The sequence below is a fragment of the Panthera pardus genome, unplaced genomic scaffold, assembly GCF_024362965.1.
Source record: "Panthera pardus isolate Hobbes unplaced genomic scaffold, ASM2436296v1 HiC_scaffold_20, whole genome shotgun sequence".
In the NCBI taxonomy this organism is placed as follows: domain Eukaryota; kingdom Metazoa; phylum Chordata; class Mammalia; order Carnivora; family Felidae; genus Panthera; species Panthera pardus.
Window position 1 is genome coordinate 59,034,072 of NW_026526766.1, and position 14,532 is coordinate 59,048,603.

Genomic DNA, 14,532 nt, shown 5'->3' on the forward strand with positions numbered 1-14,532 from the left:
AACCTTAGAAGGAGACTACTAAGGTAGCCAAGCTAGCTAAATATAAGGTTTTGCCAAGTCAATTGAGTATTATAATTTGCTCTTTTTAAAAACCAGGGGAAACTGGGAAAGGACTAAACCGATGACTAAGGGAAAAGACCTTCTAGGACCTCATGACTCTCTGGAAAGCAGGAGTCTTTTGAGGAAGTCACAACTGAATGAAAGGAGAAGAGCCTTTGAAGTGTGTAGGACGAGATGTATTTTATATTTTAGGGCTTAGGTGTCTAAACTGCGTAATTTTTTAAATATCAAGAGATTGTTGTTACTCTCACAAAAGGGAATTATTACCACAGAAGTCCCAGCAGCCTGAGGGAATAACAGGCTTTAACATGCCATATGACTTCGCTTATGACGATAAGAAGGAATGGGGCCTGCACATTTTTTAACTGGGAGAGCAGTACACTCATCTGAATGATTTCTTGCAAAGATTTTGTGAATTCGGCAGTCTTTTGAGCTTTTTACAAAAAGAAATATCTAGCATTATTTGGGGCTCTGTAACTTTGGTTTGTTTCTCTTCTCTCCCCCAGTGGACTTGTGTCTATGAATTCCAGGAAGGAGCTCCCGTGCGACCCGTCTCCCCTCGCTGTTCTCTACGACTAACTCATTACATTGAAGAAGCCAACGTAGGCAGGGGTTATATCAAAGAACTTTGCTTCAGCCCTGATGGGCGGATGATTTCTTCCCCACACGGCTACGGGATTCGCTTGTTGGGATTTGACAAACAGTGCAGTGAACTTATTGACTGTTTGCCCAAAGAAGCCAGTCCCCTGCGGGTGATCCGTTCTCTGTACTCTCATAATGATGTGGTACTGACAACAAAGTTCTCTCCAACACATTGTCAGATTGCCTCAGGGTGCCTTAGTGGACGGGTTTCTTTGTATCAGCCAAAGTTTTAGGCACAACTTACATCAAATGAGGAACTCTTCTGGTGTTTGACTTATGAATTACTTCGATTCAGGTGAAGTATTTTCTTTTTAGAAGATCTTGAAAGTTTGGGTCAAGATCCCAGTTCTTATGGGTCCATGAACACACCTGTGACCTGAGTACTTGGTCGTCCAGCATCGCAGGGTCCTCGCCAAGGTAGACTCCCTGCAGCAGCATCTTTTGCCGCATTCCTCTGCTCCTGCTCACCTGTGCCGCCTGAACTTCCGTTCTGCTTCTTTTGCATGGTAGCTCTTGTCAGGTTTCTCTTTCTTTCCTTGTTTTTTTTGGATTTTGGTGTGAGTTTCGTGGACGTCTGGCAGGAGTTTGGGCTGGGTTAGGAGAAACCCGTGGCACTAGTGTTGAATAAAACCCAGAAGTTTGATGTCAGCATACTGGTCATTGAAAAAGAAATTCCTCTTCACTGAGTATACTTTGGCCTTTTAAAGTTGCTGTTATGTTTCTCTATAATGAGCACAGATAATGGCATTATTCTCATAACTGTTAGTCTTACAACAAACTGTCTTTTAAGTTTCCTGTTAAAATTATACATATTTTTTCACCGTAGGGGAATTTTGGTGTGAAATTCTGGAAAAAATAGTTACCACCTCTCTTTGTAATTTACTTGTACGAATTTAAAAATCTCTAGCATGTGTCCTTACTTGGTACTTTGTTCCTGTCAAAAACATTTAGAAAGGAAAAGAGAAGGAATGGGCTTTGGTCATTTCTGTTACATAAAAGAGGATTCATTAGGTTAGTACACTACCTGGTCACAGAGCGATGAGAACAGTGTGGCTCAGAGTTTCTGTTTTCTCTGCCAGACAATTGGACTCACACAGGGTGACAAGTTATAGTATCGGGGTGGGGGGGATTGAGAGTAAAGAGGTTGTGTTTTACTCCTCTTTATTCCTTGAACCCGGTGGCACAAGCTCAGCCCCCTTGGCGTCGGGGAGCAGGGAGCGGCAGTCCTCTCAAGCCTTGTCCTAACTACAGTAGTCAGTAACTTGGATGTCAAAGCAAAGAGCCGACACGAAGACCTCCTGTGTTTGGTTATGGAACACAGCAAGTAAAAAGCATCAAGCAGGGGACAGTCACAGGGCTGACTGCTCTGCTGAAGTAAGCAGCTTTCTTCTAGTCTCCACTTTGGGTGGTATTCTGTTTAGAAGGGATCTGCCAGAGGCCAGATCAATTGAAGCCACATGCTAGCTCTTTCCCTCTCAGATCACATTCTCTTAGGCCAGTGGTTCTCAAACATCAGGGTGCATTACAATCACTGAGGAGCTTGTGCAGAACATAGAAACCTGGCCCTTATCGTAGGAGGTTCTGATTCAGCCAGGGAGAGGACAGGAGTCTATATTTTTAACAGGCACCTCAAGTAATCTTTAGGTGGTCCCTGGGCCAGAGTTTGCAAAGCACTACCTTAAACATTAGTATTTCTGTACCTCTCAGGTGCTTGACTCCCAAAAGGTGTTTTGATTAAAATTGTAGGTAGATGAAACCAATTTTAGAGGTAGAAAATGCAGTCAGTCTCATTATTTGATCTCATTGGATGAATGAGAAAAGTTAAGTGACTTGCCTAAAGTCATCTGATAAAATCAGTGGCAGAGCCAGAACTTGAACTCAAGTCTCCTAACTCCTTGCTCAGGGCAATTTCTACTGTATTCTGCTGGCTGTTAAATCAATGATTTATGAACACTTTGTCTTTAAGTTGTATTTCTGTGACTACCCTTAAACTGGTCAATAGATTGAAAAAGGTGTGGAAGTAGATGCTGAGAATTCCAGCCATAAGAAGGAAAGTATCTTAAATCTTATAGAAATGCCAAACCAACCCAAATACATGAATAAAACTGACATTTCTTTGTAGGACCCACCAGACAGCCATGTACACAAGTGGATGGAGCTTACATCTCACTTGGAACAATGTTGTCTCTAGGACAGATTGTAAAATTACATCATTTCACCATGGATGTTAAACTAATTGGAATTTTTTAGCCAGCAAGAAAAGTACCGCAAAGTACAATGAAAACATAGGTTTGCCATAAACTTTAAAAAAACAAACAAACAAACAAACAAAAAAAACAAAAACACACACCTACATATTTAAAGGAAAATAAAGTTTTGGAGGCAAAAGCACCCAATGTTAACATTAAGAATCAGCTACTAAGTACAACTACATTAATTTTTTAAAAAGGTTCCATAAATTGCATCTCTTTTGGAGAGAGTTGCAGGTCGTGGACTCACATATCACCTAGCTCTGAATTTCAGTCCAGGATTCTTCAACCATTATAGAGTTTCTGTTGTGTCAAATAATGCCCACACTCTACTACCAACCCCCCCAAAATACCTTGCAAGGTAGGTGACATGATCACCAATTGACTTGGGAGGAAATGGAGGGTCAGAAAGGTTAAGTGATTTCCCTTAAGTCACAGAGCTGGCATCCGGTGGCAATGCTAGGATTCAAACCTGGGTCTGTTTTAATCCAAAGCCTGCTTACTATTCTGCCATTTTGCCCTTTTGTTTGTAAAGGATGGGCAACTAGCCTGAGCTGGCTGGTAAACTACAGAGCTGGCTTACCTTCTGCACCACGTAAGAGAACATTTGCAAGACTGGAAATTTCCATTAGAATTAATACCATAAAACGCAGGGCGTACATACATACAGTCCATTCCTAACTGGAAAACTGCAAGCACGATAAGTAGCTGTGAAGTAAAGGAAAATGTAAACAGCCATGTATAAAAATAGAGCCACGGATGAGAACTAAAAATTAGCCAGCAAACTCAACAATCTTTGTCCTCTTTGAGGAACAGTCGTGATCAAAAAGTCATGAGGGGGATATTAATCCGGGAATTATAGGGCATCAGGAATGCTAGACTCTTGGAGGAAACTGCGGCTTACAATTTCAAGATCTCATTTCACTTCAGAGTATAAAATCCAATCTGGTGTTTTTCACTCTAAATTTAGTCATTTTTATTCATGATAATTGGTGAGTGTATTATAATTGGTAATGTGGTATAATTGTTGGTAAACATAGTATAAATTATACTTGTTTTAAAAAGCTTTCTACAGGGGCACCTGACTGGCTCAGTCGGTGGAGCATGCGACTTGTGATCTTAGGGTCATGAGTTTGAGCCCCACCTTGGTGGGGGTTGATTGCACTTAAAAAAAAAATCTTGAAAAAGTTTTCTACACAACAGTATGTTAATGGCAGTGTTGTTGAGTAAGTTTGGGAACATCAAATATTTAGTAGTTTCTTATCTTTAATTATGAAAATTAAGTGGCTAAAGCAGACGAGACCCCTATCTTTTGAAAACATGTGATCTTTTTTCACAGAAGCCCAAAGAACATGTGTATTTTCTTTTTCCTTGTTACATCCGAGATGAGGCTATACCAAAAATTTTAGGAAGACAAGCAAGGAAAAGGTTCCCCACTCCTGTGTCTAGAACCAAGATCACATTATATCATGGTTAAAGTTTTGTTTTCTAGAAAGTGCAATATAGGAAAAACACTCTGAGAACCTTTTAGAAGCCTGTTTCTGCCATTAGTCAGACTATATGGTATTGGCATCCGTAAGTATCTGTTAAAGCTTGTGTTTAGCAGGAGAAATAGTCTGATAACACTGATGACAATCATCCCCATTTAATGACCAGCAGCCATGGAGAGTTATGAAAATTCACTCAGTAATAGCCTGTGTTGGTCATAAAAGAAAGCATATACAGTATATGAATTTTTGGATAACTAATGCATATCTCTTAAGTGCCAAAATTTTAAACCTATAATTATTTTTGATGTAAGTCTTTCAAATAATGTTAGTATACCTTCCTGCCTTCTTAAACAGCATGCTCAGCATAATTCACTTTTTCATGATGAAAAGTAAAAGTTATATTCATGTGTTATTACAGACATCCAATTAGCTCTGATGTATATAAAATACTTCATAAAATGTAAAGGGCTATAAAATTATGAGTTAGTATCAATTATTATAAGGTGATTCCCTCAGCCCCGAGGTATATATAATCATTTGCCTCCGGTTGCTGGTGTTTTTTTCATTAAAAATTTTTTCTATCTGCTAAGTAGTTTGTTCTGTCTCCTACCACAGTATCCATATGCCCGCCTCTAACAGGCTCTATCTAATGTGCTGTGTTCATCTGTTATGAGCTGGGACACGAGATGACCAAGCTTGCTTGGTGTCTAAAGAGCTGCATAAGCCCTGGTTGTGCAGTCTTTGAGACAGCTCTTTTGGTTGCTTACCAGCTTTCTGATTCACAATAACCTCCTGGATTACAGAAGTTCCCAGTTAAAGCCTAGCCTAGTTATTTTCTCAGTTGCCGCTAAGTAAAATACTATAAACTAAGGATGCTGCTAGATTAAGGAATAATAGATTAAGCAACGTACCAAAGTATAGCCGATTAACAACAAAGGCTCTGTATTTGCACAGGGATCCTTCGTGCTTTTAAGGAAAAAAAGAATCCGGGGTGGGGGAACAATGAAAATAAAATCCACATAGACTTGAGTATTTTTGATGCCATTAAACTTTGTCAATAACCATTAAAAATACATGTTTAAATTATCACACATTGTGATAGTTTTAGTCTCATTGCAGAGTAAGATCATACCGAAATTTGTACATCTTTAGGATGATTCCCAAGGATTTCTCCCATTCAAATAACAGAAATTATCAAAAGGAACGTTTCAAATTTACCTGTATGCTGCTTTAGTTGTAAATGAATTAATAATGGAAATATGGGATTTATCTAAGGCTCCAAGGAACACATCTCACATATGCACACCTCGTATATGTATGTGTATATGAATGTCACTATAAATGAAAATGTCACCCAGAGACAATAAAATAATTTTAAAATTTAAATCTTGTTCATAGTATTTAAAATAGAATTTTCACCTTTCCTAAGTTTCTTCCTCATTTTAATTTCATGGATTTTACATTAATGGTTGAATATTTGAATTTTCTTCCGAATTTCACTTCGTCTTTCATTTCCAAAATGTGCTGTTAACTTTAGATTCATATTTTTAGGAAAGTTGGAAATACTCCAGATAATAACCTAGACACCAGAAAGTTTCTCACTAGGCTCTGAGGTACTGTTAAGTTCTTACACTAGACTGTAAGCTCCTTGAGGGCAGGGACTGTCTTACTTTTCTTGTATCCCCAGTACCCAATACAGGATCTGACAGAGTAGTTGTTCAATAATTTAATTGTTGTATGAATCAAATGAACCTTAGCCATATGTGGCCTCAAATTCTCATGAAGCCAGAATGTGATGTGCAAATAGAGAAATCTATCGCTTATTATGATGATGAACAGACCTTATTCATCAGAGTAAGACTTTTCCTGACCCAGGGTCAGGAAAACTAAGCGTTTCTCACTGATTTGGAAAACCGTGAAACTCAAATTTTTCATTCAACAAACATTCAAATCCACACTACACGCCTTGTCCAGCACTAGGGTCTCAAGGGACAAAGATAACTAAGGTGGTGGTCTCCCACAGCTGCAGCGCTGGCTTCGTGCCATGGTGTGTAACCAGTGCAGTCCTACAGAGCCCTGCACTGAGAAAAGCCCCATGCCGGTGTCATCTTAAATGCTGCCGGAGGCATCTTAAAACTCTTTTTGAACAAGCAGCCCATTTTTGCACTGGGCTTCCAAATTCTACAGCTGGTCCAGTTTCAATACCATCATTGTGACACGGTGGGAACTATAAGATTTATAGTATCTTCTACATACTGTCTACTAAAGATACTCCCATCCACTGAAAGCTAGCCAGAAAGTGAATGATTGAGTTCAATGATTTCTAAAATCTAAAATTAAAACTACCTCCCTCCCACAAACATCTTAACAAATCTTCATTTCAGAATTAGGAAGGCTTTCTAAAAGCCTATTGGCTTTTTACCATTTCGGTTGAACTGTTTTGAGGTTTTCACTGATGACCGTAGAGTTGTGGGTGATTTTATCTACATACATACTTACCTACATGCAATTTTAAGGTTTCAATAAACCGTTTATTAATATATGCACTGAGTGTTCTGGTGTGAGTCTACCTCATAATGTGCTTCTCCAAAATAAATGATGCTTTGAAACATGTGACACACTGTGTGTGTGGTTAACCTCAAAAAGTTGATGGCAAACTTGCATTCAGCCGTTTGAAAATTTTGTTTAAATTGCTTAGGTGTTTATTTTTAGACCAGAATCAAGCATAAGGCTGTGACGGGGCAGCGGCTTAATGATTCTTGTAGTGGGTATTCTACACTTTTTCAATCATATAACCCTTACCTGAAAAGTTAAACACACTCCAAATTTTGCTTATAAGTTTATATATGTGTATACATTATACATGTGTATATTATATATAAAATATTGTACTGATCTATTATGTCCATTATAAAACATGCAAAGAGAAAAAGGGTATTTTAAAAGGATAGGACTTTTAAAAGTCAAAGTTCTACATTACCTCCTGCACTTCCTGGGATCCTCTTATGCTTCCACTGGCATATGCACTTTTCATTTTGTGAAGGCCACCATTCTAAAACACAGAATTCGCATTTTACACTGAAAACACATTTACTAGGAGCTGATTCACATTTGTTGACTAATGTGCTGGATGTTTACAAGTTTATTCAACATGAATCAAGTTTTATAGAGCCTTGTAAATTAATTCTTTATTCCGTGAAAAGTGTTATCAATAAGAAGCATAGTTGATAGATTTTTTTTTCATATAGATACACTTAGAACATGTTGTTTTTCCCTTGAATGACCTTTTGTTTTACCGTTTAATAGTGTGATGGGTCATTTTACCACACTATTTTAATTTACTAGAAAAATGAGTCATTTGGAACACTCATTTTAAAATAAGTCATTGAGGAGAAAAAGTGAATCCCTTTCAATTCAGATTATTTTGTGAAATTGTTTAGATAAACTGATTTGCAACTAAACACAGCATTAATTACCACTATTTCAGTGATTCCTATGACAGACATGGTTTGGGCTATTTTAAAAGTTTTTTTTTTTTTTTTTTAAGGAAACATTTGGCATGTTTTAATGTTAATGAATTAATGATTCATATTAGTTTCCTATTACTGATGTAACAAATTACCACAAATTAACACAAATTTAAAACAACACAAATTTGGGGCACCTGAGTGGCTCATCGGTGGGTAGAGCATGGAACTCTTGATCTCCGGGTCATGAGTTAAAGCCCCACGTTGGGCATAGAGCTTACTTAAAAAATCAAATAAAACACAAATTGGTGTCCACTGATTTTTCCTCCAAAGCCCTCCCTTCTGGCAGAGGACATGAAAAGTGGTGCTCTATCTCCAGCAAGCATGGAGTCACCTGCAGGGCTTGTGAAAACAGACTGCCGGGTCCACACCCAGAGTTTCTGATTTCATAGGTCTAGGGTTGGAGTCGCCATTTGCATTTCTAACCAATTCCCAGCTGATGCTGTATATCTGGACACCACAACTTGAGAACTACAAATATAGAAAATGTAGTTAGGGTTTAATTTTTCATGGATGACAGATCTCGGGAAGCTCTATATAGATAAAGGAAGCCAATTTAAAAGAACTTTTTTAATAATATATATTTTTTAACATTTATTCATTTTTGAGAGACAGTGCGTGAGTGGGGGAGAGGCAGAGAGGGAGACGCAGAATCCAAAGCAGCTACAGGCTCCCAGCTGTCAGCACAGAGCCTGACGCAGGGTTCGAACCCACAGACTGGCCAGATCATGACCGGAACTGAAGTCAGAAGCTTAACCGACTGAGCCCCCCAGCCCCCCGTGCCCACCCCCCCCCCCCCCCCCGCCTTTTTTAAAGAGAATATCGTAACTTTGGAGGCTGGTTATATATTATGAACACCAGTTCGTCCCATCAGCTAGGCCATTCTCAGGACACTGTCAGGTTGGCACTCCACCACTGAGAGCTTCCACTTCCCTAATTTAACACGATATTTGTTACTGGGCACTAAGTTCAATAATCGTCTTACCTTCTCAGGAACAGACTTGGTGCTGTGTGGCTTATCTTCTAACTCAAGAAGAGGAGCCCTGCCACAGGAATACGCTCTCTGGTGTGAGCTATAGATGGCTGCAACTGTTGCTAACAGTCAATCCAGAAAAGGAACAACTGAAACTCTAACCAGGGCACAGACCACTCAAAACATTTTTTTAAGCCTTTTTTTTTGGAAATCACCTCTGTTGAAAGCCATTTTTAAAAATTTTACTTATCTTTAATTTACACCCAAGTTAGCATATAGTGCAATAATGATTTCAGGAGATTCCAGTAATTCATCCTGTGTGTATAACACCCAGTGCTCATTCCAGCAGGTGTGTAACCCTTAATGCCCCTTACCATTTAGCCCATCCCCCCACCCACAATCCTTGCAGCAATCGTTTTTTCTCTAAGAGTCTCTCATGTTTTGTCCCCCTCCTTGTTTTTATATTATTTTTGCTTCCCTTCCCTTATGTTCATCTGTTTTGTATGTTAAATTCCACATATGAATGAAGTCATAGGATATTTGTCTTTCTCTAAGAAAGCCATTTAAATTACGGGTACGCTAGACTGCCACACTGACATTAATTTGCAAAAAGCCCTTCACTATAATAAAGATTCATTTTGGGGTAAAATGAAGGATCCAAATTTCATTGTTAAAGGATTACTTCTTAAAAGTTAAACACATGGGGCGTCTGGGTGGCTCAGTCGGTTAAGTGTCCGACTTCGGCTCAGGCCATGATCTCTCGGTTCGTTGAGTTCGAGCCCCGTGTCGGGCTTTGTGCTGACAGCTCGGAGCCTGAAGCCTGCTTCAGATTCTGTGTCTCCCTCCCTCTCTCTCTCCCACCCTCCCTCTCACCCACCCTCTGTATCTAAGAAGAAACATTAAAAAATTTTTTAAAAAGTTAAATACAAAGTATCAGATCTGTTCTGAAAATGTTGTATTTATGTTTAAGCAGTTATTACCTCATCTTGTGTGTGTGTACACTTAATAAGTGTATGTATGGGGCGCCTGGATGGCTCAGTTGATTAGGCATCCAACTTTGGCTCAGATCATGATCTCACAGTTTGTGAGTTCAAGCCCTGCATCAGGCTCTCTGCTGTCAGCACAGAGCCCGCTTGGATCCTCCGTCCCCTCCTCTCTCTGCCTCTCCCCTGCTTATGTGTGCGCTCTCTCTCTCTCTCTCTCAAAAATTAAGATTCTTAAAAAAATGAAAAAAAATTTTAAAAAATGTGTGTAATTAAAAGGATTTCCTGGCATTTATGGAAAGTTACAGTGTATTGGCAGGTAAATCATGATCCCTCCGCTTGTCCCTTCAAGGGATGGGCAGACCGCTCACCTCTGGGGCAGTCTAAGAAAAAAGTAAGTTGATTAGCCCTGTCACAATCTGTGCACAGTGGACGAGGTGGCCACCATACTCTCTGATCAGTGGGAACTGCCACAGTTCCCCTCTAGCAAGGAGGGCTTTGCATCCTGCGGCTTTGTGCAAGTCTGAGAACACACACACTGAAACTACACAGTCCGTAAATGTGGATGGCACATTCTGTGATAAAGCCCCTAATGTGTCTCAGCATTTTGTTATGAAAATGTTCAACATACAGCAAAGCTGAATTTTACAGTGAACATGTTTACCACAATTTTATCCTTAATATTTTCCTAATTGTTCTATCGCTTGTCTAATACTCCCATCCATCAATCGATCTTAATTTTGGGGGTATTTTGAATAAATTGCAGATATCTGTACCCTAAAAATCCTCAGCAATACATGTCATTAACGTTTAGTATCTTTTTCTTTTGTTTTAAATTTTCCACATGATGAAGTGCCCAAGTATTAATGGTATATTTCTGAAGTTTAGGCAAATGTACACACCTGTGTAATCCAAACCCCTATCGAGATATAGATTACTACCGTCACCCCAGAAAGTTCCCTCATGCCCCTTCCAGTCTACTTCCCCTCCCTCCCTCCCAGATGCAACCACTGTTTTCTTTTTTCCGGCACAAATTTTTTTGCCTCTTCTAGAAATTCACATAAATGGAATCATACAATATGCATTCTTCCTTGATGATTTTAAAAGACATTCCTAAGGAATTCAAAGTGTCTCCGAAACAGGGAGAGTAACAGAGATAAAGACAACATCTGGGATCAGAGGATTCATTCACTGAGTAGATGTTTATTATGAGAACCTCTAGTCCGTGGATAAAAAGATCAGAGTCCCTGCCCTCAGTGAGTTTTCACATGGTCTTGAAGGATGCATGAAGGATACAGCACAAACACCATGGAGAGAGAGCCAGGGGTGAAACAGTCATCATATGCCACAGAAGACCTAATCCAGCGTGGGAGTCAGTAAGGAATCAAGGGAGGTTTACATTTTTACTTCGGAATTGGTCTCGGGCAGCCAATGCTCTGTATTTCCCACAAGTCTAGAATCTTCTAACTCAAAATGATTGTCCTTCAAAGGGCAGCTCTCCAGTACTGAGCAGATGGATGCATGGCAAATTTGCTAAACAAAATAAACAAGGGAAAAACTATAAAAGGCACAAACTGCCATTAATAAGGATTCTGTTTTTCTCTAGTTTGAGTTGACATGAACTCGAATATGTGTAGTATTGCCCTCAATCACAAAAACAACATGCTTTTCTGTTCCTGGACCACAAGGAGCAGAAGCTTTGAAGAGCTCCACACATCCAGCAAATCTCTGGTCTTGGACTTCACCCATGCTTTCTCAAGGCCTACGAAACCTAGGACACCTCCAAACTCAGGCCCTCGCCTCCTAACGTCTGTTTACCCTTTACCTCCATAGTTTATGCAGACATTACAAATGAAAAGCACTTGGTTCCCATACATACGCACTACTCCCTACCATCTGTCCCCAAAACTCTATGGCTGTTTTTTAGTGGGGAGTGAGGAGCCCAAGAAAACCTGGAAATTTCTTGTTCAATTGTTCTAGAAGAGTAGGAAAAGTTCCAAAGCTGCTTTTAGCCCAAGGGAAAGGAGGAAGCTACTTACCAGGAGCCACCTATCAACTGTAGCTATGATGACCCTTGAAAGAGAAAGAAGTTCTCCCGTAGTGTCATATGAAACAAAAAGGTAGCATCTCCATGTAACTAAATGTATTCCCCATTTTTTAGTGTGTGCTTCAGATCAGGAGCAAGTCCTCCGCCTTACACAACCACAAGGAACTGCTAATAATGACTGGTTTCCCAAAAAGTACCTGAACTGAAACTTTTTTTTTTTTTAATGTTTATTTTTAAGAGACAGAGACAGATTGCGAGTGGGGGAGGGGCAGTGAGAGGGAGACACAGAATCAGAAGCAGGCTCCAGGCTCTGAGCTGTCAGCACAGACCCTGATGCGGGGCTCAAACCCAGGAACCACCAGATCATTACCTGAGCCAAAGTCGGACGCTTAACTGACTGAGCCACCTGGGTGCCCTGAAACTTTTATTTCTGTTGGCCATGAAACTATAGAAATGCTTTGTGATTTGCTCTCAATTAAAACAAGTCACTGCCTTCGTGGCACTTCAACAGCAACAAAGCAGCAAGCAGTCAACAACACTATTTTAAGGAAATAATCATTAGGCTCATCATTCAGGCTTACACGTTACAGACTGAATGTTTGTGCCCCCCATCCTCCCAAAATTGTATGTTGAAGGCCTAACCCCCAATGTCACAGTACCTGGAGGTGGGGCTCTCAGGAGGTGACTAGGTTTAGATGAGCTCATTGAGGTTCCTTCTGCCACATGAGGACACAGTGAGAAGTCTGCACATCAAGAAGAGGCCTCTCACCAGGAACCATATCTGCCGGAACCTTGAGCTTGGACTTCCTAGTTTCGAGAACTGAAGAAAGATAAATGTTTGTTGTTTAAGCCACTTAGTCTGTGGTATTTCACTATGGCAGCCCAAGCAGTGTAAAAGTTTCGTCCTTACACAACCTCCATGACCCATCAAGGAAGGAAAGTCAGACAGGATATTCCACAATGCTAGGGCACCTGGGTAGCTCAGTCAGTTGAGCATCCGACTCCGGCTCAGGTCATGATCTCACGGTTTGTGAGTTCGAACCCCATGTTGGGCTCTGTGCTGACAGCTCAGAGCCTGGAGCCTGCTTCAGATTCTGTGTCTCCCTCTCTCTCTCTGCCCCTCTCCCACTTGGCTCTGTCTCTGTCTCAAAATTAAAAAAAAAAAAAAAAAAAGGCTATTCCAGAATGCCATGATCCTGAATATCCACATGTCCTTTTACTCTCTTGACTGATTCTTTACTGTTAATCAGAGCTCCACCAGGTGTCAGGCACTGGGCAGGACACTTGAAACAGGAAGCTATGGCAGAGCCCCCACCTCATGTGGCTGCCATTCAAAAGGGGCAGGAAACATCAAATCATCACAGTCCAATTAAAACAATTAAGTGCTATGAAAAACAGGAACATGGTGGCACAAGAACAGAGAAGGGAAACCTGACGTAGTCCTGAAAGTGGGAGCCGGCTTCCCTGGGGAAGTGACGCTGGAGCAGAGATCTGAAGGCCTCAGCAGGAGTTACTGAGCCATCAGGGAAGGGTGCTGTGCTCAGGGCAGGGGAACGTGGCCTGGGCAGAGGCCGGGGAGGCTGCGAGAGCACCCAAGTTCCTGCGGAAGAAGGCGGGGACTGAGCAGGACCAGTGAAAGGGAGGTGGGGAGGGGAGGGGGCCTGGATCCGTTCATCTAAAGAATTAGTCTTAAAGCAATATGCAGAATGGATTGAAGGGACAGAATTTAGAAAAAATCTTATTTTATCTTCAGTTTCTACTTCAAAATCAGATATGCTCACTGGAAAAAATGTCCCCATTGGAAATTTCAGATGCTAAATGAAGTTGGGTGCCCACCTCTTAGAGATCCGAAGCACCCTGCCCACACCAGGTCACACAGAGAAATGTGCTCAGTAGTCAATAATAGCACCCCAGCGGCTGGGCTGAAACGGCATCGCATCGCATGCCATGTACAACACCCCTTTTACCAGTTCAGAAGTTCAGAGTATATATAATGAATTCCAGCCCTAAACTGTAGTTTTAGAAACATTATGGCAATTGTTCCCCTTCCTAGTGGTCCTCACCAGGCAGCCGCGACTGTCCCTAGAGACGGGGAGCACCTGAAAATTTAATGTGTAAACAATGTAGCTAAAATAATTTCACAATCTCCTAACAGAATGGCGTAGCTGGGAAGTCAAACGTAGATATAAAAAACTCAAAACAGCACAAAGGTCCAGACTACTTAGCGTGGGGGTAGGTGTGACCTGAAGGCACATTATACCACAGAAATTACTGATAAGATGCATTTACTAAGCTTATACTTAGTGGGGAAAAGTGTATTTGAGAAAAACCATTTTAAAAAATATTTTGCAATTAAGCTGTCTGGAAAATTAACTTATCTGGAACTCCTCTTGACCAAAGACGGATAAACGAAGGACTGTTCTACCTACAAAGTTAACAGGTGAAGGTGCTACAGCCAAAGCAGAGTGCTCAATGGTTAGCAACAGTGACAAGCCTGAACCACAGAAAAGCTGTGCCAGTAACCCTAACCCAACCACAGTAGAAGACCAAATAGAATGGAC

General features: G+C 40.6%; 1 protein-coding gene across 3 annotated transcripts in view; it reads left to right on the top strand.

Annotated features, from left to right (window-relative positions):
* Window positions 1-6,987, top strand: part of DCAF10 (DDB1 and CUL4 associated factor 10) — a 66,224-nt gene extending 59,237 nt beyond the window's left edge. For all 3 annotated transcript variants that reach the window (XM_053908108.1, XM_019454444.2, XM_019454445.2), the window contains one exon: window positions 567-6,987. In XM_053908108.1, the coding sequence (XP_053764083.1) occupies window positions 567-935 (369 nt within the window). In that variant the 3' untranslated portion in view covers window positions 936-6,987. The remainder of the gene's footprint in view (window positions 1-566) is intronic.
* Window positions 6,988-14,532: the final 7,545 nt, after the last annotated feature.